At 46.5% G+C, this 23,536-nt stretch overlaps 1 protein-coding gene across 1 annotated transcript; it reads right to left on the bottom strand.

The window, feature by feature from the left end:
- Window positions 1-745: 745 nt before the first annotated feature.
- Window positions 746-23,321, bottom strand: BTBD2 (BTB domain containing 2). The gene is made up of 9 exons (XM_081958905.1): window positions 22,489-23,321; window positions 17,280-17,399; window positions 15,478-15,634; window positions 13,701-13,806; window positions 8,307-8,504; window positions 7,116-7,308; window positions 5,329-5,416; window positions 2,799-2,945; window positions 746-908 (listed from the first exon to the last, which is right to left on the bottom strand). Exons 1-9 carry the CDS (start codon window positions 23,304-23,306, stop codon window positions 747-749), a joined length of 1,989 nt encoding a protein of 662 aa, XP_081815031.1. The 5' UTR covers window positions 23,307-23,321; the 3' UTR covers window position 746.
- Between the last annotated feature and the right edge of the window lie 215 nt (window positions 23,322-23,536).

Genomic DNA, 23,536 nt, shown 5'->3' with positions numbered 1-23,536 from the left:
AGATCAGGTCAGTAAAGTAAATTCACACTTAACTTTCCCTTGAAACACACTGGAACAGCATTTCTCAAACATGGCTCCCAGAATTCAAGCCCAAACCTCTTAAAAGGGCCATGTTTGAGAAACACTGAGCTGGAAGTTCAGTCGATCGGCCTGTTTAAGCTCTGCTATTTTCTCAGGGTCAAGGATTGTCTCAAAATGCTGCTTGTCATGCAAAAGGCTCACCCACCCACCCCACCTTCAGGCTGTGAACACAATTAGCCCAAAGGGAACAAGTCATTTGTCCTGCTAGACAACTGGGAGGGAACAAGGGCAATGGGAATAAAGCCCCACCACTCCGCTGATATACCAACCATCTAAGATGCCTTCACCACCCATCCCATGCTAGTCTCCTGCCTGCCTGAAATGTGGGGAGGGGGAATCTCTTTGGGGGGGGCACTTCTCATGAGAGTAAGCTTTCCTTCATGAGAATGACTAGATGTAAAAGCAGCTACATTCAGTGCAAGGAAATCACCCAGCCAGATTGCCAACACAAACGGGAAAGATTGCCAGCCTCAGTCCAGCAAGGCCGACATGCATCTGGATGTAGACAGAGCACGTGCAATCTGGGAGTGCTTGCCCAATCCTAGTCTGCCGACGGGAGCCCATCCTATCACTGGGGCAGAACAAGCTGGTGGTCTCAGGTGGTGGAGGAGGAGGCGGGGAGGGAGTGCCGAGCCCGTCCGATGGTGAATCCCCAGCAGCGACTGCTATGTGTAGAAGATGATCTCTGGGACCTGTCCATCCTCCACCGAGGTGCCGTTGTTGTTGCCGGCGGCATAGCAGAAAGTAAAACAGGTCTTTGTCCCCGTGGTTGGCGACTCGTGGACCACCTTCCGCAATCCTTTGGTTCCATAGTGAGAGTCGGGTCCCTGCATGAAGGATTGAAAAACAAAGCGGTAAGAGTGGCCTTCTTTTAGTCCGGAGGCTGATCTGCTGAGCTGGCACCAGCCCTTGACTCTTATGGACCACAGCAGGCCTGAGCAACACTCCCCCCCTCTCCCCCCCGCAAAGTGCCCACAGCCAGTGATTTATTTTTAACTAGCTCAGTGATGGCGAACTTTTTGTGACTCGGGTTCCAAAAGTGGGGGGAGCGCAGGAGGGGGGTCATGTGCAGGCGTGCCACACCCATAATGCTATATGCACGATCCCAGCGCACATGCGCGCATGACCAGCACTCCCCCCCCTCCATTTTTGGCATGCTTTTTTCGCTCTCCCCAGGCTTTATAGGAGCCTGGGCGAAAACATCCTTCCCTGCCACCACCAGAGGCCCTCCGGAGGCTTCAGGAGCTTCCCATAAGCCTACAGAGTGCGAAAAACCGGTCCTATGGGCAAACCAGAAGTTCGGGAAGGGACTTCCGGTTTGCTCGTATGGCCAGTTTTAGCCCTCTGGAGTGTTCAGGGGCTTTCAGGAGGCTTCCCTGAAGGCTCCGGAGGGCAAAAAATGACTCTACGAGCAGTTTGCTGGTAGGGTTTTTTGCCCTCAGAGAAGCCTCCTGAAGGCTCCGGAGCACTAAAACCGGCCCTACGAGCAAACCGGAAGTACGTTCCCGAACTTCCGGTTTGCCCATAGGGGCGGTTTTTCGCACTCCGGAGGTTTCAGGGAACCTCCTGAAGCCTCTGGAGGGTGAAAAATGGCCTCAAAAGGAGGCCAAAGTCAGCTGGCCAGTGCGCACATGCACACTGGCCAGCTGACAGGGGAACGCCTTGTGCGCCCTGACAAATGGCTCTGCGTGCCACCTGTGGCACGTGTGCCATAGGTTCGCCATCACGGAACTAGCTGATAACCCGGGGTTGTCCGGGTATCTATTTATAGGCGGAAAATGTCCAGACCAAACGTAATTTCTAATGTTGGATTTTCCCCCTTACCAGAGGGAGCCCCCTTGTGGAGTATTGTGAAGCCATTACCATGGCAACTCCATTGTGTTGTACAGTAGAAGCCATTTTAAGGCACGACAGCTGTATCTTAACAGAACACACATCCCAAGAGGTGTTGGGGGTGTATTATCCCTCGGTGTGTTTTTCCAGAGAGTAAGTCATCTGTATACCAAGCTTGGTTGAAATTGCTTGAGGCGTTCCAGAGTTATACTGGTGTACACACACATATTATTGCATTTCTGCCTTTCTTCTTGGAGTCCAAGATACCCACCCAAGAGGGTACAGTAGTCCTTGACTTATGACAATTGACCCAAAATTTCCGTTGCTAAGCAAGGGAGTTGTTCAATGCACTTTGCTGCAGTTTAAGATCTTTCCTGCCACGGTTGTTAAGGGAATCATTGCAGTTGTTAAGTTAGTAACATGATGTGTTACGTTGTAAAGTGAATCTGGCTTCCCGACTGACGTGTCAGAAGGTCGCCAAGGTGATCAGATGACCCTGGGACACTATAGCCGTAATAAATGTGAGTCAGTTACCAAGCATCTGAATTTTGATCACGTGACCATAGGGATGCTGCGACGGTCATGTGAAAAATGGTCGTAAGTCACTTTTTCAGTGCTGTTGCAACTTAGGTCACTAAACGAACGGCTGTAAGTCGAGGACTACCTGTACTTTACAAGAATAACCAATCACCCAGGTTCTTTGCTTCCACCCTATCACCATCTTGAAGGGCCACCCAAGGAGATTCAGGACTAAAAACAGGACACAATGACTAGCAAATCTTAAAATCAGCCCCCTGAGCTGTTCCTTGTTTTCTCCCCACCCAGCAAAGCAAATTCAGAAAAAGCTCTTCCAGGACTATTCCCTCTTCCAAGACTCCGAGCACCTTCAGCGTGGCACAAGCTGTGTAGCTGACAGTAGGCAGGATCTCCACAGGCTCCTTAAACATCACCCGGAAAGTATTGGAGGATCCGTCACAGCTAAATCCAGTGTCGTTCTGGCCCAGGACGGTGTTGCTGTCTGTGTGAATTATCTGAAAACGTGGAAGGGAAAGAAAAGAGACAGAAAATGAAAAAAAAATGTAATTATTATTTTTTGGGAACATATGGGCTTTTTAAAAATTTTCTAATATACATTAATGGAAAAAGTCATAACTTTGCTTATAAGAAAAACAGCAATGTTCCTTTCTGATAAACAAGGAGATGGCGAACCTATGAAACCTGGGTCAAAGTTGACACACCACAACATTTTGGATGGCACACCAAAGTACAACACCACTTCACAACTATTTTTAAAAGCATGCTCCATTCTTGCATAATTTTTAGAGGCTGGGAAGGCTGTATGAGAATGGGTGTGCTTGTTCTGGGGATCACATACAGAATAAGAGTTGGAAGGGGCCTTGGAGGTCTTCTAGTCCAACCCCCTGCCTAGGCAGGAAACCCTATACCGTTTCAGACAAACGGCTATCCAACATCTTCTTAAAGACTTCCAGTGTTGGGGCATTCACAACTTCTGGAGGCAAGCTGTTCCACTGATTAATTTTTCTAACTGTCAGGAAATTTCTCCTCAGTTCTAAGTTGCTTCAGGTGCCTTCGAGAATAGCTTGATTACCTCTTCTTTGTGGCAACCCCTGAGATATTGGAAGACTGCTATTATAAGTATAAGTATAATCTTTATTGTCATTGTACTTAAATACAACGAAATTGGTTTTAAGCTCACTGGTGCAAAATTATAACAGAAACGAAAAAAGAAAGAAAAAGAAAAAAAACTAGCTTGTGCATAGAGTGATTGTGGTTGTATTTAAAAGTCTGACAGCCCAAGGATAGAAACTATCTTTAAACCTCTTTGCTCGGCTGGCTATGCTTTGATGTCTTCTGCCTGATGGTAGAAGTGCAAAGAGACACTGACCAGGGTGTGAATCATCTCTGAGTATCTTCCTTACTCTGCTAAAGCAGCGAGACCTGGCGATGTCATCCATGGTGTCAGAGGGCAACCAATGGTTTCTTGTGCCGAATTGATCACTCTCTATAGTGCCTTCCTGTCTGCAGCTGTTAAACCAGCGTTCCATACTGTAATACAATATGTGAGGACACTTTCTATGGTGGACCGATAGAAAGAGGTCATCAGCCGTTGTTCCATCTGATTTTTTCGCAGGGCTCTAAGGAAATGAAGTCTCTGTTGGGCCTTTCCAATCACCAGAGACGTGTTGTTTTTCCAGGTGAGATCTTGACTAATAAACACTCCCAAGAATTTAAAAGAGGAAACCCTCTCCACACAGCCCCCCTCGATATACAGTGGGGCAGGTTCCTCTCTGTGCTTCCGGAAATCTAGCACCATCTCCTTTGTCTTACTAGTATTTAGATGTAAGTTGTTTCTAGAGCACCATACGGATACCTCCTGGACTTCTTCCCTGTATGCTGATTCGTCCCCTCCAGTTATGAGACCCAGCACTGTTGTGTCGTCTGCAAACTTTATTATGATGTTGGATGGATCAGAGGATATGCAGTCAGATGTATACAGCGAGTACATGTATGGGCTGAGCACACAGCCCTGAGGGGAGCCCGTGCTGAGCTTCAGCATGGAAGATGTAAAGGACCCAGCCCTTACTGTTTGTGGGCGATCCGTCAGGAAGGCTTTGATCCATTCTCAAGTGAGGGGAGGGAAATTCAGGTCAGTCAACTTTTCAATGAGAATTCCTGGTAAGATGGCGTTAAAGGCCGAGCTAGAGTCTATAAAAAGCATTCTGACATAATTCCCAGGTTTCTCAAGGTGGCTCAGTGCAATATGTAGAGCAATGGTGATGGCGTCCCCTGTCGACCTGTTGCTTCTATAAGCAAACTGGTGTCGATCAAAATTTGGTGGAAGACAGGACCTGAGGTGTTGTAGGATCAGTCTCTCAAAGCACTTCATCACTACAGACGTCAGTGCAATGGGTCTATAGTCATCCCTAGTCCTTCTCTTCACTAGATTAGACCTACTCAATTCCTGCAACTGTTCTTCATATATTTTAGCCACCAGTTCCCTAATCATCTTTGTTGCTCTTCTCTGCCCTCTTTCTCAACATCTTTTTTGCATCATGCTAACCAAATCCTGGATGCAGTATTCAAAATGTGATCTTGCTAAAGCATTATAAACAGGTATTAACACTTCACATGATCTTGATTCTATCCCTGTGTTAATGCAGCCTGTTAATGCAACACACATAATTGGACTGTTTTAGATATTAAAATGTAAAGAATTGTTCCGCTTTTATTTGGAGATGTGACAGGCCAGCAGCCAAGAAAGACATTTTCCAATTTTTCGACCTGTGTGGAGCCTGAAAGGTTTGCCATCAACGGAGGAAATGATGTCCCTGTACATTCACTTGTGTTGCTTCACAATCCACTCGTGCAAATCAAATCCAGAAAGTTATTTACCTGAATATTTACTTGGTAATCTGTTGGGCCATGGATCGAGCCATACAAGCCAAATCCAACTATAAATATCCGCTTGTTGACAGAGAACCTGCAGAGTTTGCAAAAAAAATAAAATAAATAGGCAGACCAAATCACTGTGAAAGAAAAGAGGCTACTCCAGTTATAAAGTTTTTCCCTTCTTTCTTTTTTGTCTCTGGGAGACAGCCTTATTTTGAACACTTCCAAAACCTGAGAGTTGAAAATAACTTAGCAAGTCAGCAATAGCTCCCAATCTAGATCTGCATACCATCGTTTCAAATAAAAATTAATGGGATGGAAACAAAAAAGGGAACAAACCTTTGAAGTGGTGCCAGATGCTTGTTACTTTATGCATCTGATTACCATTTGTTTTGTTCACGGAAGGACCTAAAGGAAGGCTTTCTTTTACTCCAGTATATGAAGTAAAGACGAATAAACTGATTAGCATCTATTTCAGGCTGTACAAATGCAAGGCAACAGCAAACTATGTGATCTGTTGGCATTATTGATCCACTTATTGTTACCGGAGTGAAGATCAACATATCACGGGCAGCTTGGGTGGCACGCTTGCCCTAGTTTAAACTCTCACACAAAGTATCATAGAGAACAGGGGTGTCCAACCTTGGCAACCTTAAGGCTTCAGAACTTCAACTCCCAGAATTCCATCAGCTTGGGAATTCTGGGAGTTGAAATCTACGAGTCTTACAGTTGCCAAGGTTGAACATCCCTGGTATAGATGGGACATTAACTGGGATAAAGATGGGAGATTTAATTGTATGGAAGGAGGTATCCTTCAGATGGGGGTACACCTGACCCTTTGCACCTATGAATCGGTATTTGTCCCCATCTTAGCCATGTCCCACCATTGGGGTCCAGCTAGCTTCATTTGCCTGCCTTTTGTCCTACAATGACATTCCCAGTATTTCGTTGCTCAAACTATAGCGGTTTCAAGATTTAACTTTTTAATTTAATTACTTTTCTTCTGGTTCGTGCCCACTTTTATCCCAGCCCCACCTACTTTTTGAACGCACCATTCAAAAGCAAAACATGGAAATTCCTCCCAAGGCTTCTTCCCTCCCTTTCTTCCCTGCCCCTTCCACAACAGGAGCGCTGTCATTTCTGTTGATGAGTGTAATTCAGATATCCAGACATTTAAACGACAGGCTGCTGCTAATCATTGCATCAGACTGGGATAATCGGAAGTTCTTCCAAAGTTTCCCAAGACAGTTGGATGAACCACAAAACTTCCCCACCTGGGAATTCAAGTGATAGCTTGAAATTCTTGGTTTGGATAGTTTAGAACTGCAACATTTGCGGTCAGATTTAGATATTGCATTTTTAAAAATTGTACAGTCACATTTTTACCTGTAAATGACTTTTTAAAAAAAGTTTTAATAGTAATATAACGTGTGCAAACCATCGCTTTGAACAAATGTACACTTTTTAAAACTCGACTGCAGGAAATTCGATTTTGCTAACAGGGTCGTCAAAGTCTGAAATATTTTATCCGATTCAGTTCTCTCAGTTACTAACTTTCACAATTTTAGTTTCAACTAAACTTCAGTGGACCTCACCCCATATTTAAGAGGTGCCTAAGGGGGCATGTGTAAGTGCATTAACGTGCCCATCGCTCCTGTCACATTTTAATTATTATTATTATTATTTTTGCACATTTGAATTGGGAATTTTTGTTTGATGAATAAATGTTTCATTATATGAAATTTGATGTTTTCAGTGCTTGGTCAATAGAGGAGTGCTGGGAAGAATACCTGATCCGGTCACTGGTCCCACTGTACCCCCAGCGGCTTTCCACCTGCTGAAAACGGTTGATGCTGCACTCTTTCCCTCTCAGGCAGCAACGAGGGCGGTCGATGAATTCTACCCGTGGCTTGGGGTTGACAGTGAAATGAAGGAACAGGCTGACCACCTCACGGTCAGTGAGGATCCCCGACTGAGCTGGCCCTGCGGAAAGCAGAAAGAAACTCTGACAACCAGGGTGAGAGGATCATGACTTTCGTTGAGATACTTTTTTTCTTGCTTTTCCTCCCAGAAACCAGCTCTCTCTTTAGGATAAAGTCGTGTTTACAGGTAGTCCTCGACTTATGATGGAAATTGGGATTGGGTAAGCGATGCAGTTATAAAGAGTGACTGCATCGCTTAACGATGGGGAATCCCTGCAGCTCCAGTCGCCACTGTGGACTGAATCCCACAACTCTGAGCTGAGGCAACCCCCTTCCCACAGCCAAAGTCTGTAGAAAAGTCAGCAAGTCAGTCCCAGGCCCGTAGGCAGGGAAGTGGCTGGGTACCCAAGGGGCATGGCGCAGCACAAGGAAAAGGTACGAGGTTGCAACGGTGTGAGGGTGTGTGTGTGAGGTGCCATGGGGTCAGGGAGGATGCACAAGGATGCAAGGGAGTTGCAAAATGCCCAGCAGAAGTGCTGGGGGGGTGGGGTGTCAGGAGAGCGATCCAAATATCTGGAGGCTGCTCCAGATAGGAGGGACCATCAGATGAATGCAGGGAAGTGGCTGTTCAAATTTAGATATGAATGCAAGGGCTCACAGTATAAATTGCATCTAAGACAGAAAGTATGTCTTGGTTTCATCTGGGCAACTGTGGGTATATATGAAGGCAGATATTTGTAGTTGGGTTACAACTGTTGTTTCGCCACTTGCCTTCTAGTGCAAAATGCAAACATGCCCTATTCGAAGCAAATAGGAATATTTGGTGTGGGTAAGCAGGACATATAGACCTGCCCTGTTACCTCAACTGCCATTATTATTTTATTTTTATTTTATTTTGGTTGTAAGTAGCTGGTAAGGACAGGGAATCGGAATCAAAACGAAGGAGCAGAAGAAATATTTTCAAATACCTAAATGCCCTCACTGGCATAAAGTTATTAACACACACACCCTGGATCTTTGCCCATTTAAAAAACCCCTTTTGAGAAACTGTCCCAATACCTGCAGCAAATTCCTCGATTGTCATCAAGGGGAAGCGAATGAGGGAAAGAGCATTGCCCAAAGCTTTCCGCTTGTTTTCGGGTATCAGCTGCCACTGTTGCCGCTGGCATTCAGCCTCTGACCACCTGACCACTGCGTTGAAGAGGCGCACCTCCCGGATGCCAAGGCTGTCTCGCTCCAACACTGCGACCAAGGTGTCTATCAGACAAAGAGAGTGTCATTACCAGCAAGATTCATCACTCACAGCTATTTTGGGATAAGGATAAATGTTGGAGGGGGGAGGGGGGCCTTCACTCTCTATCAAACTCAGCCGGTATTGAAAATCTCCTAACTTCAAATACTTAATAGCCTGAACTACCAGCTCAGGAAGTGCTCTACACCTCCACTTTATTATAGAGAATCCTGGAGAATCAGTCCTTTATACAGGCACCTGCCAGGCCTCATTTGAGTTTAGCACACCTTTTAGAAAAACACACCTATAGGAGAGTAAAGATAGAATACACCACATTGGCCAGCGGAGGCCTGGAGGAATATCACAAGCAGAACCCAAGGCAATTTGAACTTCACAGAGTAACAGAGTTGGAAGGGACCTTGGAGGACTTCCAGTCCCAACAACTCCTCAAGCAGGAAACCCTATACCATTTCAGACAAATGGTTGTCCAACATCTTCTTAAAAACTTCCAGTGTTGGAGCACTCACATCTTCTGGAGGCAAGCTGTCCCACTGGTTAATTGTTCTAACTGTCAGGAAATTTCTCCTCAGTTTTTGGTTGGTTCTCTCCATGATTACTTCCCATCCTTTGCTTCTTGTTCTGCCTTTGTTTGCTTTGGAGAATAGGTTGACCTCTCTTCTTTGCAGCAGCCCCTTAGATATTGGAACACTGCTACCATGTCTCCCTTAGTGGAAGTCACCCGCAATGGATGGAAATTAAACAGCGAGAGGTAGAAGGTCTCCCAGAGAAACAGAACCCTTACAACTGTTTGCAAATCAACCTTTCAGACGACAAACTGGCAAGAGGGGAGAGGAAGCAATCCACATCAATTACACAGAGACAGTGATGGCAGGTTGCTGCAACTATTATCTTCCTTCCTGAAGCTGCTTGCTCCCTACATATCCTGCCCTTTTGTTCTACAGAGCTTGGGGGAATTTAACCTCAGAAATCTAGCTTTTTTTGCGGGCAACCTTCCACACATAGCAAAACTAGCAAGACAATGTATTTTGTAACATCATCTGCTGCTGGTATACTCCTAGGACCAAATGCCCTCTTTGTCCATCGCTTGACGCAGGGGTGGCAAACAAGTTCGACAAAAAGAGCCAAAATTTTAAACTGTGAGAGTCAGAGAGCCACACCACGCAGTGACCTGCCAAAACAGACCCGGAAGCAATGTTCCCTCTAATTTTTTTTCGATGTGAGCAGAAAAGTATAGTGTTTGAGCGGCACATTTTCATGCCTGAGCACCCAAATTTTTTTCACAGATGTCACCTAAGACAACAACGAAATCAGTATTATTTGAAACTCAAAGTTATGTTTCTTCAAGGTACCCGCTTAATTCAAAGTGTTATATAATATCAGTATCACTTAACAACGCTCCTGCTTAGCAACCAAAATGTTGGCTCAGAAACTCTGGCATTTGAAGCACGCAACTCTTAAAGCTGTCAAGTTACAAGACCCTTGCACCCCTAACCCTTTAGGGAAAAAAACCCCCAGGGGTCTTCAAACCTGACAGCTTTAACACTTGTGGACTTCAGCTCCCAGAATTCCTCCTCCAGTCATGTTGCAGCGACATCATCTGCGTGGATCTGCTCCATCTTTGCTTTCTTCATTGTGGGCAGGGCTTCTGCTGAAGATGCCGACGAGTACGAGTTGCCACCAGAATAACTGCTGCTACCTCCTCCTCCTCCTCCTCCAACAGAATCACCAGATTTGCTCCTGAGCTCAGCGCTGGGTTACCTCTGCCCCCTCCCCCTCCTCCGTGCTTTTGAGGAGCCATGAGGCTTTTTTTCCCCTGCTCCCCCCCCCCCGCCTTCCTACTGGCTCCTGCAGCCTCATGGCTCCTCAAAAGCACGGCAGCGGAGGAGGAGGGGGCAGGGGTAACCCAGCGCTGACTGAGCTCAGCTGCTCCGAGCGGAGGGGAGGCGCCGCTGCCACGCGCGGAGATGCCGGCTGGAGCTTTGGCGGCTTCATCTCAGCCGCAGCGCCGGGCGGCAAATCCGGCAGTGCTGCCTGTTAGAGGAGGATGAGGAGGTGGTGGCAGCAGTTCTTCCGGTGGCGGTGGGGGCTTTGGGGCTTCACAACTAGCCTCAGTCGCCCCGTGCTCCTCAAAGCAAGTCTGGGGAAGTCCTTTGCAGGCGGCCCGTTCTAGCTGCCTGCAAAGGACCTCCCCAGCTTCCGAAAGGGAGCGCGCGATCCGAGCCACAGTATACTAAATAATTATAAGAGGCAAAGAGCCTCATTTATTTTGGCCGGGAGCCGCATGCGGCTCGCGAGCCGCGTGTTCGCCACCCCTGGCTTGACGCAAAAGCATGGGGGGGGGGAATGTTGAGACTGACTTGGTCAATGTACAAAGGCTGCGCAAGAGACAGGCATCTAGTATAAGTATAATCTTTATTGTCATTGTACTTAAATACAACGAAATTGGTTTTAACCTCACTGGTGCAAAATTATAACAGAAACGAAAAAAGAAAGAAAAAGAAAAAAACTAGCGTGTGCATGGAGTGATTGTGGTTGTATTTAAAAGTCTGACAGCCCAAACTATCTTTAAACCTGTTTGTTCGGCTGGATATACTTTGATGTCTTCTGCCTGATGGTAGAAGTGCAAAGAGACACTGACCAGAGTGTGAATCATCTCTGAGTATCTTCCTTACTCTGCTAAAGCAGCGAGACCTGGCGATGTCATCCAGTGGTGTCAGAGGGCAACCAATGGTTTCTTGTGCCGAATTGATCACTCTCTGTAGGGCCTTCCTGTCCGCAGCTGTTAAACCAGCGTTCCATACTGTAATACAATATGTGAGGACGCTTTCTATGGTGGACCGATAGAAAGAGGTCATCAGCCGTTGTTCCACCTGATTTTTTCGCAGGACTCTAAGGAAATGAAGTCTCTGTTGGGCCTTTCCAGTCACCAGAGACGTGTTGTTTTTCCAGGTGAGATCTTGACTAATAAGCACTCCCAAGAATTTAAAAGAGGAAACCCTCTCCACACAGCCCCCCTCGATATACAGTGGGGCAGGTTCCTCTCTGTGCTTCCGGAAATCTAGCACCATCTCCTTTGTCTTACTAGTATTTAGATGTAAGTTGTTTCTAGAGCGCCATACAGATACCTCCTGGACTACTTCCCTGTATGCTGATTCGTCCCCTCCAGTTATGAGACCCAGCACTGTTGTGTCGTCTGCAAACTTTATTATGATGTTAGATGGATCAGCGGTTATGCAGTCATATGTATACAGCGAGTACATGTATGGGCTGAGCACACAGCCCTGAGGGGAGCCCGTGCTGAGCTTCAGCGTGGAAGATGTAAAGGACCCAGCCCTTACTGTTTGTGGGCGATCCGTCAGGAAGGCTTTGATCCATTCACAAGTGAGGGGAGGGAAATTCAGGTCAGTCAACTTTTCAATGAGAATTCCTGGTAAGATGGTGTTAAAGGCCGAGCTAGAGTCTATAAAAAGCATTCTGACATAATTCCCAGGTTTCTCAAGGTGGCTCAGTGCAATATGTAGAGCAATGGTGATGGCGTCCCCTGTCGACCTGTTGCTTCTGTAAGCAAACTGGTGTCGATCAAAATTTGGTGGAAGACAGGACCTGAGGTGTTGTAGGACCAGTCCCTCAAAGCACTTCATCACTATAGATGTCAGTGCAATGGGTCTATAGTCACTCAAGCTTTTTATGGCTGCTTTCTTCGGAACTGGGATAATTGTGGCTGTTTTCAAGCATGATGGGACTTTAGCCTGTTGCAAGGAGAGGTTAAAAATCCTTATCAGGACCCCTGTTAATTGGTCAGCACAGGTTTTTATCACTATCCCCAACACCTGTCCTGGAGCTGCAGCTTTTTTGGGATTTACAGCCTTCAGCTCAGCTCTCACTTGATGTTCATCCAGGGTGAGTGGCTGGAGGTCAGAGGGCCTTTGGGCTAGAGACACAGACTGATCTTTTGACCTCAAAGCGGGTGAAGGAGCTATTTAGCTTCTCTACTAGCAGGGCATTAGCATTGCCTATTTTTTTTCGTATTGCCCTTATAGTTGGTTAGGTGTTGTAGCCCCTCCCACACTGTCTTGAGTTATTATCTTCCAGATACTTCTCTACCTTTTGTTTGTATTTCTGTTTAGTCGCCTTAATGCCTCTTCTCAAGTTTGCCCTGGCTTCGTTGTATTTGCTCTGCTTCAGGAAAAGGACTCATATGATTATGTGCCCCTCTATGCAGATCTTTTAAAAAAAAATCCCTCGACAAAGAAACTTGTGTTTCACGAGTCAGGCTAAATCAGAACTTCATACAATTGAATTGAATTTGAATTTATTGAATTTATAGACCGCCCCCTCTGCCCGAGGGGTAATATTTGCCTCCGTTTCACAGATTGATATTTGAATCTCTACTTAGAATCTCCTAGGTTTCATCTAAGGCGGGGGGGGGGGGGCAAACTCAAGGCCCACGGGCCAAATCACATGCAGCCTTCTGCTTCCGGAGTCCATCCAGGCCAAAAACGCCCCCCCCCCCCTTCAGCACCAGCAAAGTTTTGCTAGCAAAGTACTGCAGGAGGTAGTCCAGGCCGTCTACCCCCTACCCCCCCCCATCCCGGCTGGCCCGCAGAGGAGAACTACAATGCTGATCCAGCCCTCAAAGAAATCCAGTTTGACACCCCTGATCTAAGGGAAGGTTCTGCTGAACTTTTAAAAAGACTTTCCACAGCAGAAAAACCCTCGTTTGTTTTCTGAGATTGAAGCGGAAGGCTGCACCTAAACTGTAAACATTCAAGCTCATTCAATGCAGTAACTGGGACTTGAATGACCTTGGTTTTTTTCCCCCCTTCAACCTTTCATCTGTCTGCAAACAATTCCGAGAGCTATCAAACCGAAGAGCAGAATAAACTTCCTTTAAAGAAATAAACTGCACTAGAAATACAACTGACACCTGCAACTTGTAGAAATAAGCCGAAACTAAACAGGCTAACAATGTTTGCATAATCTATTCTAATTTTACTTGACAGTGGCAGGGACAAAAGCCTAAACAGAGGTTTTAACAGGCCCAATTTAAAACTGCTTATCTTACAGCTGGGTATACCTTGAGAAGCACCCAGAAGGACACCTCTATCGATTCCGCCACCTCAGAGGACAGGAGAAGCACCCAAGCAAAAGAAAAGTTGCACAAACTATTGGAACAGCTTTCAATTCTGAGAGAAGCTTACCCAGGTCAATGTCAGTGAAGCCTTCTGCATTGATAGCATCCGTGGTGTTTTTATCTATGTTTTCCAGGCAAAGGCTGGCCAGCTGGGGCTCATCGAAGAGTCTTGCCTAAGAAATAGCCATCAATCAGTAAGAATAAATGGAAGGAGCACAGGGGAGGAGTGTGTTAACTTCAGGACTTTTTTTTTAACCCCATTCCATTCCCTACTTTGTAGGAGGGTGAAGGTTCATATGCATCAATGCTCTGTGTGCACAAAAGGATGGGATGAAAACATCATACAAATATAAATTTCTACAAAATTCATATGAAGTGATAACCATATGCATTTGGTATTGGGTTAAATTGGATCTGATGGTATCATGGCATCCAAGCCCTGTGAGCTACTGTTTCCTTAAGGCAGGGGTGTCCAAACTTGGCAACTTTAAGACTTGTGGACTTCAACTCCCAGAATTCCCCAGCCAGCTGGCTGGGGAATTCTGGGAGTTGAAGTCCACAAGTCTTAAAGTTGCCAAGTTTGGACACCCCTGCCTTAAGGACTTCACCCCTTTGCCTGTGGTTTGCATATATATTTGTGGTGGTTTGCAAATATTATTTTGGCCAACTATACGCCTTGGGTTTGCAAAGGTTACGGAGAGCATGTGCAACAAATCAAAGGAAAATAAAATCACAAAAATGGATGCATAAATCCATATCTATCATCCATCTCCACCCGCTTATGACTGTAGGACTGTAACTTTGCTTGTATATCTTACGATTTATATTGATTGTTTCCTAGTATGATTTGATTGCTTATTTGTACCATATGACTATCATTAAATGTTGTACCTTATGATTCATGATAAATGTATCTTTTCTTTTATATACACTGAGAGCATAGGCACCAAAGACAAATTCCTTCTGTGTCCAATCACACTTGGCCGATAAAGAATTCTATTCTATTCTATTTTTATTCTATCCTATCCTATCCTATCCTATCCTATCCTATCCTATCCTATCCTATCCTACTCTATTCTATTTTTAAATGTTAAAATCATTGGCATCAATTCAGAGAACCAAATAAGACATGAAAGTAGGCCCATCGTTAAGTTGAATCTTAATTCTGCCTGAACTGCATTCCAGTGTTTGTAAGCAACACAGGAAAAAGTCCTTTTACTTGGATACACACTCCACATGTACTCCCCACTGATGCTAGCAAGCACCAAGGCCACCACTAACTTGGTGGATCTGTTTGCTTTCTCCCCGGTTTTAACTTTAACCCGAAGTCATGAAAATCTCTAGGCTTTACCATGGAAATTCATAAGGATCTATCTCAGCAGCAGATGAAAACTGACAGATTTGCAGAGAATTGATCAGAGAAGGTGGGCAACTGCAAGTAATCCTTGACTTATGACCACAGTTAGGTCTGGAATGTCTGTCACTAAGGGATGAAATTGTTAAATGGGCCACATTCAATTTTGCTATCTTTTTACTGTTGATTTTGCTTGTCAGATGTCCCCTGTGACATTCACAAATGCCAATCACATGACCCCAAGAAGCTGCAACTTCGTAACTAGATGCCAGTTGGCAAATTTTGACCATGGGGATGCGGCGACACTCACAAGTGCAAGGACTGGTTGGTTATCAGGTTTTTTCGGTGCCGTGGTGAACTTCGAAAAGTTCTTAAACAAATGGTCATTAAGTCTAGGACTACCTGTGGCCATTGTCAGCATCTTCCTCAACTCACGGCAAGAACTTTCAAAGGAAAAGGTTACTTTGGAGGCAAAGAGGTTCAAATGTACCTGGGTTAAAAGCATGAATGCATTATCTGCTCTGAGGTTTTTCTTCAGGAACTCCACACAGTGAGCCTCAAGGGCAGGGACTGCATATTTTTTTGCAGTGTAAAGAGTCGTCATCACAGTCTCTGGCCCAATCTGAACTTCATCTGAATAAAGAAATCTAAGAGGAAAAATGGAGAGGGAGGTAAAGAAAAAATATTATCCCACTCAAAACCACATTATTTACTGGAAAAAAACATCAGAAAGGTCAGATTATTAGTTGTTATGCGGAAAGTCCTTCTATTGACTAAATAAGAGGTGAATTCCCATTGGGTACCAATTCAATAAGTTTTTTTTTTTAAAATGAGGCTATTTATCTCACCTGTAAGTTCATGAGGACTAGGAACATCTTTTTAAAATCGGAACTCTTTAGACAGAGTATGCTGCCCTGGGCAGTACACTGGCAAATGGGGTGCATATTTTTATTTATTACACTTCTGACTTTGATTTGCAAATTTTAAAACCAAGCCAGTCAGTGACTTTTGCAGTTGAGATATTCTAATCCAGCTCTCCAAACATTACTCTGGAAAATCTGAAAACCTGCATTTGTTGTTTTTTTAAAGTCTATATTTATGTAGTGTCTTTGGGGTTTTTAATACGTAATTCCATATCCATTACATTGTCTGCCTTTCTGACAGCACACATGAGTTGATCAGATCCAGACATATCTATAGCAATTAATTAAATTGCAATACCAGGCTGATCATAAGGGGACAATTTGGGGATTGTGACTCACCAGCTTTCTTTCCCATATCTTTAACTAAGAGCTTATAAACTGAATGGAAACAACGCATACAAGACGTCCAGCTTGGCAAAGAGGAGGAGATGTTATATTGCCAAGTTTTGAAGGTAAAAAAAAAATGTGGTATCGTGCCTGGAAGTAAAAGTAGAAATGAAGACGCAGAAGGGTCAATCTTTCAATACACTACTCCTGAAATTTTAGGATTCAAGCCCCAACTTCTCAGACATGCATTTTAAAAGCATGCAAATCAGAATAACAAGAGTTGGAAGGGACCTTGGAGGTCTTCTAGTCCACCCCCCTGCTCAGGCAGGAAACCCTATACTATTTCAGAGAAATGAGTGTCCAATTTCTTCTTAAAAACTTCCAGTGTTGAAACATTCACAACTTTAGAGGCAAGGTGTTCCACTGATTAATTGTTCCAACTGTCAGGAAATTTCTCCTCAGTTCTAAGTTGCTTTTCTCCTTGATTAGTTTCCACCCATTGCTTCTTGTTCTACCCACAGGTGCCTTGGAGAATAGTTTGACTCCCTCTTCTTTGTGGCAACCCCTGAGATATTGGAAGACTGCTATCATGTCTCCCCTAGTCCTTCTTTTCATTTTCATACAGCATTCAATTCTCTGCTCAAAAAAAAAAAAAAAAGAACAAAAGTATCCCAAACAGATGGCTAGGCATAGCCACCACAGGGCAGCTCACTCCCTTTCTGGGGAACTGGTTCCTGATCCAAGCTAATAAGGAGGGCGGGGGGGCATATGAAAAATCAGAGAGAGAAGCATAAATATAGGACTGGAGGGGGAGAGGAAGGAAACTGGTTTACAGAGCTCTAAAAATACAGAATTGCCATCTTGGACACAGCATGTCTTCCTAAAACAACAATAAGCTAGACCCTTTTTAAAATATGTATTTCAAATAAAAACGATGCCCAGGGTAGCATTGCACCAACCCCCAGACAGGTTGCAATTGGGATGTGGGGGTGTTTTTTTGGGGGGGGGGGGAATCACTTTACTTGCGTAAAAGCAGACTTACTTCAGCAAAGCTAAGAAAGCAGCAGGCTCTACATCAGGCAATTCTATCTCCGTGGAGGTTGTAGCCATCCCGCCATTGAACATTGCATCAAAGACCGCACTGCCCACAGCCAGCACAAACCTGACATGAAAACACAAACAAGAAAAGGACTCATTTGACTGGATTCTGTTCTCAGTCTTTCATCTATTTTTATTCCATAGTTAAGCACCCCGTTTCATTGCCCCCAGAGTTAAGATCTGCATAAATGATACTGCTGAGAATGATGCGGAAAATTCATTCAATCAGATTCCAGGACACACAGGCTGAAATAAAAGTAGATACTTCAACAATTGTGGGTACAGCACACAATCTCTAAATAAAGTTGCTTAAAGATAGTTTAAATTGTATATATGTTGTTAGAATCTCCCCGGGTTCCTTCTCCGAGGAAAGAAAACGCAAAAAGCAGCTGCTTGGGAAGAAGTTTCTCTATTTTATTTGGTTCGGAAATAGTGCAAAGCTTGTTTCTGGGACAGCTGGCAACGGGCTGGCATATCAGCAAGGTTTATATATGTTTTTTTAGCCTTGATATAAGTGAAATATGGTCTTACTGCCATGAGAAAGCAGGAAATATAGCTTTTATATGGCTAGAGGAAATACGGTATTCTGTTTGTTACCTTTGTTACCTTATATCAGCAGAGATCTTCCTAGCCAGGCAGAGGTGCTAAATTTCATTTCCTGCCTGTCAATGATCTATTGACTTTAAGGAAACATTGCATTTTATAAGTGGAGAAGGGTTTCTCTGACTCCAGCTCAGAAGGCTGTTAAAAGGAGGGGGAGGAGACAGTTCAAAGACTTTTTCACTTCTGTCAATAAATGTTTTATAACTGTGTTAAGGTTTACTCTTGTAAGTCCTTAACAACAAATTCAGGACCTTTTATCAAAAGCTGTTTTACTATAGGAAAAAAAAAGAATAAGGGACAAGCACGTTATTCGCCTCATGATGCAAAAATGAATACAGGTAGTTCTCGACATACAACAGTTCACTCAGTGACTGCTCAAAGCTACATCATCACTGAAAAAAGTGAGTTATGACCATTTTTCACACTTGCCTTTGCGGCCTCTGACCCGGTGTCGATCCCGGATGGCTCCCTGGTTTACCGAGGAGCTCCGGGAGATTCAGAAAAGACGCCTAGAGTGGTTGGAGGGCCAGCCGGTCCGAATCTGATCGAACACTAGTAAGAATTCATATTAAATCCTACTTAGTGTGATAGAAGCGGCAAAACGGCAATATTTTTCCGCTCTTATCGCGTCTGCAGATAACCGCCCAGCCACCCTGTTTAGGGTGACCCGTTTCTTACTTAACCAAGGAACTGGGGAAGACCCCTTGCAGGGTAGGGCTGAAGAATTTGTTCAGTATCTGCAGGATAAAATCGCTCAGATCCGGACAGGCTTGGACTCTGACTGGGTAGATTCGGGCGAGTCGACGGGGATGAATCTTGAGGAGACAATCTGGGATGGGTTTGACCCTGTGACCCCCGAAGGCATGGACAGGATTATGGGGAGACTCAGTGCTGCCACTTGTGTGCTGGACCCGTGTCCCTCTTGGTTAGTTTCGGCTTCCCGGGAGGTGACACGAGGCTGGCTCCAGGCGATTACCAATGCTTCATTGAGAGAGGGGTTCTTTCCCACCGCCTTGAAGGAGGCGGTGGTGAGGCCCCTCCTTAAGAAGCCTTCCCTGGACCCAGCTTCTTTAGCCAACTATCGTCCGGTCTCCAAACTTCGCTTTGTAGCAAAGGTTGTCGAGAGTGTGGTAGCACGTCAGCTTCCCCAGTACCTGGATGAAGCTGTCTACCTGGATCCGTTCCAGTCGGTTTCAGGCCCGGGTACAGCACGGAGACGGCATTGGTCACGTTGGTCGATGATCTCTGGCGGGCCCGGGACAGGGGCTGCTCCTCTGTCCTGGTCCTATTAGATCTCTCGGCTGCTTTCGATACCATCGACCATGGTATCCTACTGCAACGACTCGGGGTGTTGGGAGTGGGGGGCACCGTTTTACGGTGGTTCTCCTCCTACCTGTCGGATCGGTCGCAGTTTGTGTTGACTGGGGGGCAGAGATCGACCCCCAGGCGCGTCACTTGTGGGGTGCCCCAGGGGTCGGTTCTCTCACCCCTCCTGTTCAACATATACATGAAACCGCTGGGCGAGATCATCCGTGGGTTTGGGGTATGGTATCATCAATATGCTGATGATACCCAACTTTTCATCTCTACCCCAAACCACCCAAACAATGGCCTCGACGGGATGTTCCGATGCCTGGAGGCTGTGCGGATCTGGATGGGGAGGAACAGGCTCAAGCTCAATCCCTCCAAGACTGAGTGGCTGTGGTTTCCGTCATCCCGATTTGTACATCTTGTCCCATCTTTGACGATAGGGGGAGAAATTTTAGCCTCCTCAGAAAGGCTTGCAATCTGGGAGTCCTCCTGGATACGCGGCTTAGTTTAGAAGAACACCTGACGGCCGTGACTAGGGGGGCCTTTTACCAGGTTCGCCTGGTACGTCAGTTGCGCCCCTTCCTGGATCAGGATGCTCTGTGCAGTCACTCATGCCCTCGTCCTTTCTCGCCTGGACTACTGCAATGCTCTCTACATGGGGCTGCCCTTGAAGAGCACCTGGAGGCTTCAGCTGGTCCAGAATGTGGCCGCGTGGGTTGTCATGGGGGTACCTAGGTGCTCCCATGTTACACCCCTTTTAGGCGGCTTGCACTGGTTGCCGGTTGTTTTCCGGGTGCGATTCAAGGTATTAATTATGACCTTTAAAGCGCTCCATGGCTTAGGCCCAGGGTACCTGTGAGACCGCCTACTGCCACCAGTAGCCTCCCACCGTCCAGTACGATCCCACAGAGTTGGCCTCCTCAGGGTGCCGTCGGCCAGGCAGTGTCGGCTGGTGATCCCCAGGGGTAGAGCCTTCTCTGTGGGAGCGCCTTCCCTCTGGAATGAGCTGCCCCTGGAGCTTCGCATAATTCCTGACCTCCGGTCCTTCCGACGCGCCCTGAAAAGTTGGCTTTTCCAGCAAGCCGGCCTGGCCTGTTAATTTTAACTTATTTTAAATGTATTGTCTTTTAAATTCAGTTGTTTTTTGGGATATATATATAATTTTTTAAACTTTGGGATGTGTGTTTTTTTAATGCTGTACGCCGCCCTGAGTCCTTTTGGAGAAGGGCGGCATATAAATCCAAATAAACAGAAACAGAAACTTACAACCATTGCAGCATCCCCATGGTCATGTGATTTATAATTCGGACGCTTGGCAAATGACTAGCATTTATGACAGTTGCAGTGTCGCAGAGTCATCTTGATCACCTTTTGAAAACTTCTGACAAGCAAAGTCAGTGGGGAAACCAGATTCACTTAACAACTGTGTCACTTAATTTAACAACTGTAGTGAATCACTTTTGCAAATGTGGCCAGAGAAGTCGTAAAATGGGGCAAAACTCAATTAACAAATTTCTCAACATAAATTTGGGGCTCAATTGTGGTTGTAAATTGAGGACTACCTGTATTTAGCTCAAGTCAACAACACTGGTTTAAAAAAAAAATCATATTCTGGAAAAATATTACACTGTCATGTAAGTATTAGTCTTTAATTTTGTAAAGCTCTGTGCAATTCAGCAGCTTCAAGAAAAATGTCCCGCTTGGTATCTTAACATGCATAGAGTGAGTTTTAAACAGAAAGCTTTCATTTTACAATTGCTCCCCTTATTCTTAGCCAGCATCAAGTCTGTTGTGCAAAAGTGTCATGAGATGCATTGCACTCCTGGTCAGGATTCTGAATTCCATTCTTAAGTAGTACAAAGGCTCTATTTAAAAGCAGCAGACAGATATGATTTCAGTGTTATAGCAACGCGTTAATGTGCGTAGAAGCTGAGATACGTGATGCTGCAAACTTACTGAAATTAACTCACATTGTTGTAAGATTTCACACAGAGAGATATTAATACATAATTTCCTAACGTCAAGTCAGGAACATGTTATTTAATAGTTCTGTACAAATCAAACAACACAATCAGATCACAACACACACACACACCCCACCAGCAGCAACCTCAGACAAACCCAGCACAGACTGGCACCAACTATCTTAGTGCTTGATCACTGGCTGCAAAGGAACAAGCCAGACATAGCCTTTCCCTTGGAATTGTTGTGGAGCAAGTCTTCCCTGGAGTTTCCAACGCAACCATCCCTTCTAGCTAACATATTATTTTAAGTCTCGCCCATGGGTGCATTAAGCAAAAAGTGGTCCACAGCCTCTTCGGTTCAGTTGTGACATTGCACAGAAAAATCAGCAACCCCCACAGTGAATCTGAACTCTGCATTTGAGAACGCTCGATTTGTATTTGTGAAAGCCAGGTCAAATTTAACTCGGCTTTGCTTGACTTCTGAGCTCCTGCACCCGATTGCGCACAATCCTCACGCCCTCAACCCAGTCCCACCAACAAGCCACAAAAATGGAAAAGCAGCCTTTTTCAAAGCTATTTGTCGGCAATAAACTCTACTGAATGCCTTCTGGTTAATTCCCCATTCACCCTCCACCCCGTCTTTCCCCACCCCAATGCCAGCCCCCTTCTTCAACCCCCAACCACCCTACCTCCTTCATTTCAGCCTCCCTGAGCCCCTTACTCTTTACCCCAAATCTACCACCCTTGTTCCTTCCTCCAGCTGCGGAATAGCCCAGCATAAGATTGGAGGACAAGAGAGGGACACTCCCTTTTGTTGGAAGCCTTAAGCAGGAGCAGACCAGCCGTCCCTTGGGGATGCTTTAACTTGCTATTTTTATTTCTTGCACTGAGCAGGGAGGGTGGACTCCATGATCTCAATGGCTCCTTCCCATTCTAGGAATGGTCTCAATTTCACCTCCAAAGGTCTCAATTTCACCTTCAATGATTGACATCCCCCCTAAACATCTCCAGGGCCTCTACAGACTTCTCCCTTCCCCACATAAATCAGCCCTACTGATAATAGCTACTCTATTCCTTCTCTCCAAGGACAGGACCTCCATCTTTTATCTTTCTCCTTCTTGAGATGGGGGGGGGCTCTGCACCCCTTTTCTCCCCCCTTTCCAATTCCCAAGCACCCTCCCCAAGGAAAGAGGCCCGAATCCCCCATTTCTCTTCCCCCAACACCCCTCTTCCTCAGAAACAGAGCCCCCCACCCCAAAAGCCCCCTTCTCCGACCTGTGGGCCGGGATGCGCTGGGCGCCGGCTCGGCCTTTGCCCACCAAGAAGTGGACGTCGCTGAGCACCTCGTTGTTGAAGAGAAAGGCGAAGCGCTCCTGCACCGTCGGCTTCGTCGCCTGCCAGTTATAGGCCGTCTCCCGCGGCCCGGGCGGCGGCGGCGGCGGCGAAGAGGAGGCCGGGCCCGAAAGCGAAGCAGCGGCCACCGCCGCAGCCCCGCTGGCCGCCACCGGCAGCGGGTTGCTGCCCCTTCCTCCCGCTCCGTGGTTATGCGTAGGCCCGGAGGTGGAGGAGGTGGAGGAGGAGGAGGCCTGAGGCGAAGCAACGGCGAGAGGCGGGGACGGCAGCGCTGCCTGAGGCGGCGAGAGCAGCAGCAGAGGCCCGTCGCCACTGTTGGAGCAGGCGGACGAGGGCGGCGTTGGTGGCGGAGACGCGGCCGCAAGCGAAGCGGGGAGCGGCGGGGGCGGCCCGTTGCCGGCCTGAGGGGGCGACGGCGGCGATGCGTTAAAGGAGAGGTTGCCGCAGCCCCCGTCGCTTCCGACAGGCCCGGCTCCGGCCGCCATTTTGCGCGGAGGCGGCTGCCGGGGAGGGGCCGCCTGCAGCAGGAAGAGGGGGCGGCCGGCGGAGTCGCTGGAGAGGACGACGAGGGCGGCGGCTAGGAGGAGGCCCGAGCGAGGCGGCGGCGGCGGGGTGGCTGGGGAAGGCGGGCGGCGGAGGCGGCGGCAGCAGCAGCGGCCGCGGCCCATGAGGCGAAGGAGCCCAAGCGGGCAGGGCGGCGGCGGCGGTGGCGGTGGGTGAGGAGGAGGAGGAGCTGCCATGCCTGCCCCACTATTAATTACGAGGAGGCGGCGAAGGAGAGAGAAGCGCGTCTTTTCCCCCTTCGGTTGAGTCGTGATTGATTGCAGTGGGCTCTGGATATTTTTTTTTAATGGGATTTATTATGACTTTGAGGCGCTTCAGGAAAGAAAGGAAACCGCTTGGAAAAGGCGGCTGAGGAGGATTTGCGTTTAGGAAGAACAGGCGGTGTGGCGGGGGGAGCTGTCTTGCA

Source organism: Natrix helvetica (genome assembly GCF_964273705.1).
Source record: "Natrix helvetica genome assembly, chromosome: 1".
Classification (NCBI taxonomy): Eukaryota; Metazoa; Chordata; class Lepidosauria; order Squamata; family Natricidae; genus Natrix; species Natrix helvetica.
Note: the sequence above shows the minus strand (reverse complement) of the source record. Positions and strands in the feature narration are given on the sequence as shown.

What these genes read in the sequence shown, in the direction of transcription:
- BTBD2 (XM_081958905.1), bottom strand. Translation starts at nt 23,306, where the DNA reads ATGGCAGCTCCTCCTCCTCCTCACCCACCGCCACCGCCGCCGCCGCCC. An exon ending in CATTCATGCTTTTAACCCAG is followed by an intron (nt 13,807 to 15,477) that starts GTACATTTGAAC and finishes GCTATTTCTTAG; the next exon opens with GCAAGACTCTTCGATGAGCC. An exon ending in GGGACCAGTGACCGGATCAG is followed by an intron (nt 5,417 to 7,115) that starts GTATTCTTCCCA and finishes CAAACTCTGCAG; the next exon opens with GTTCTCTGTCAACAAGCGGA.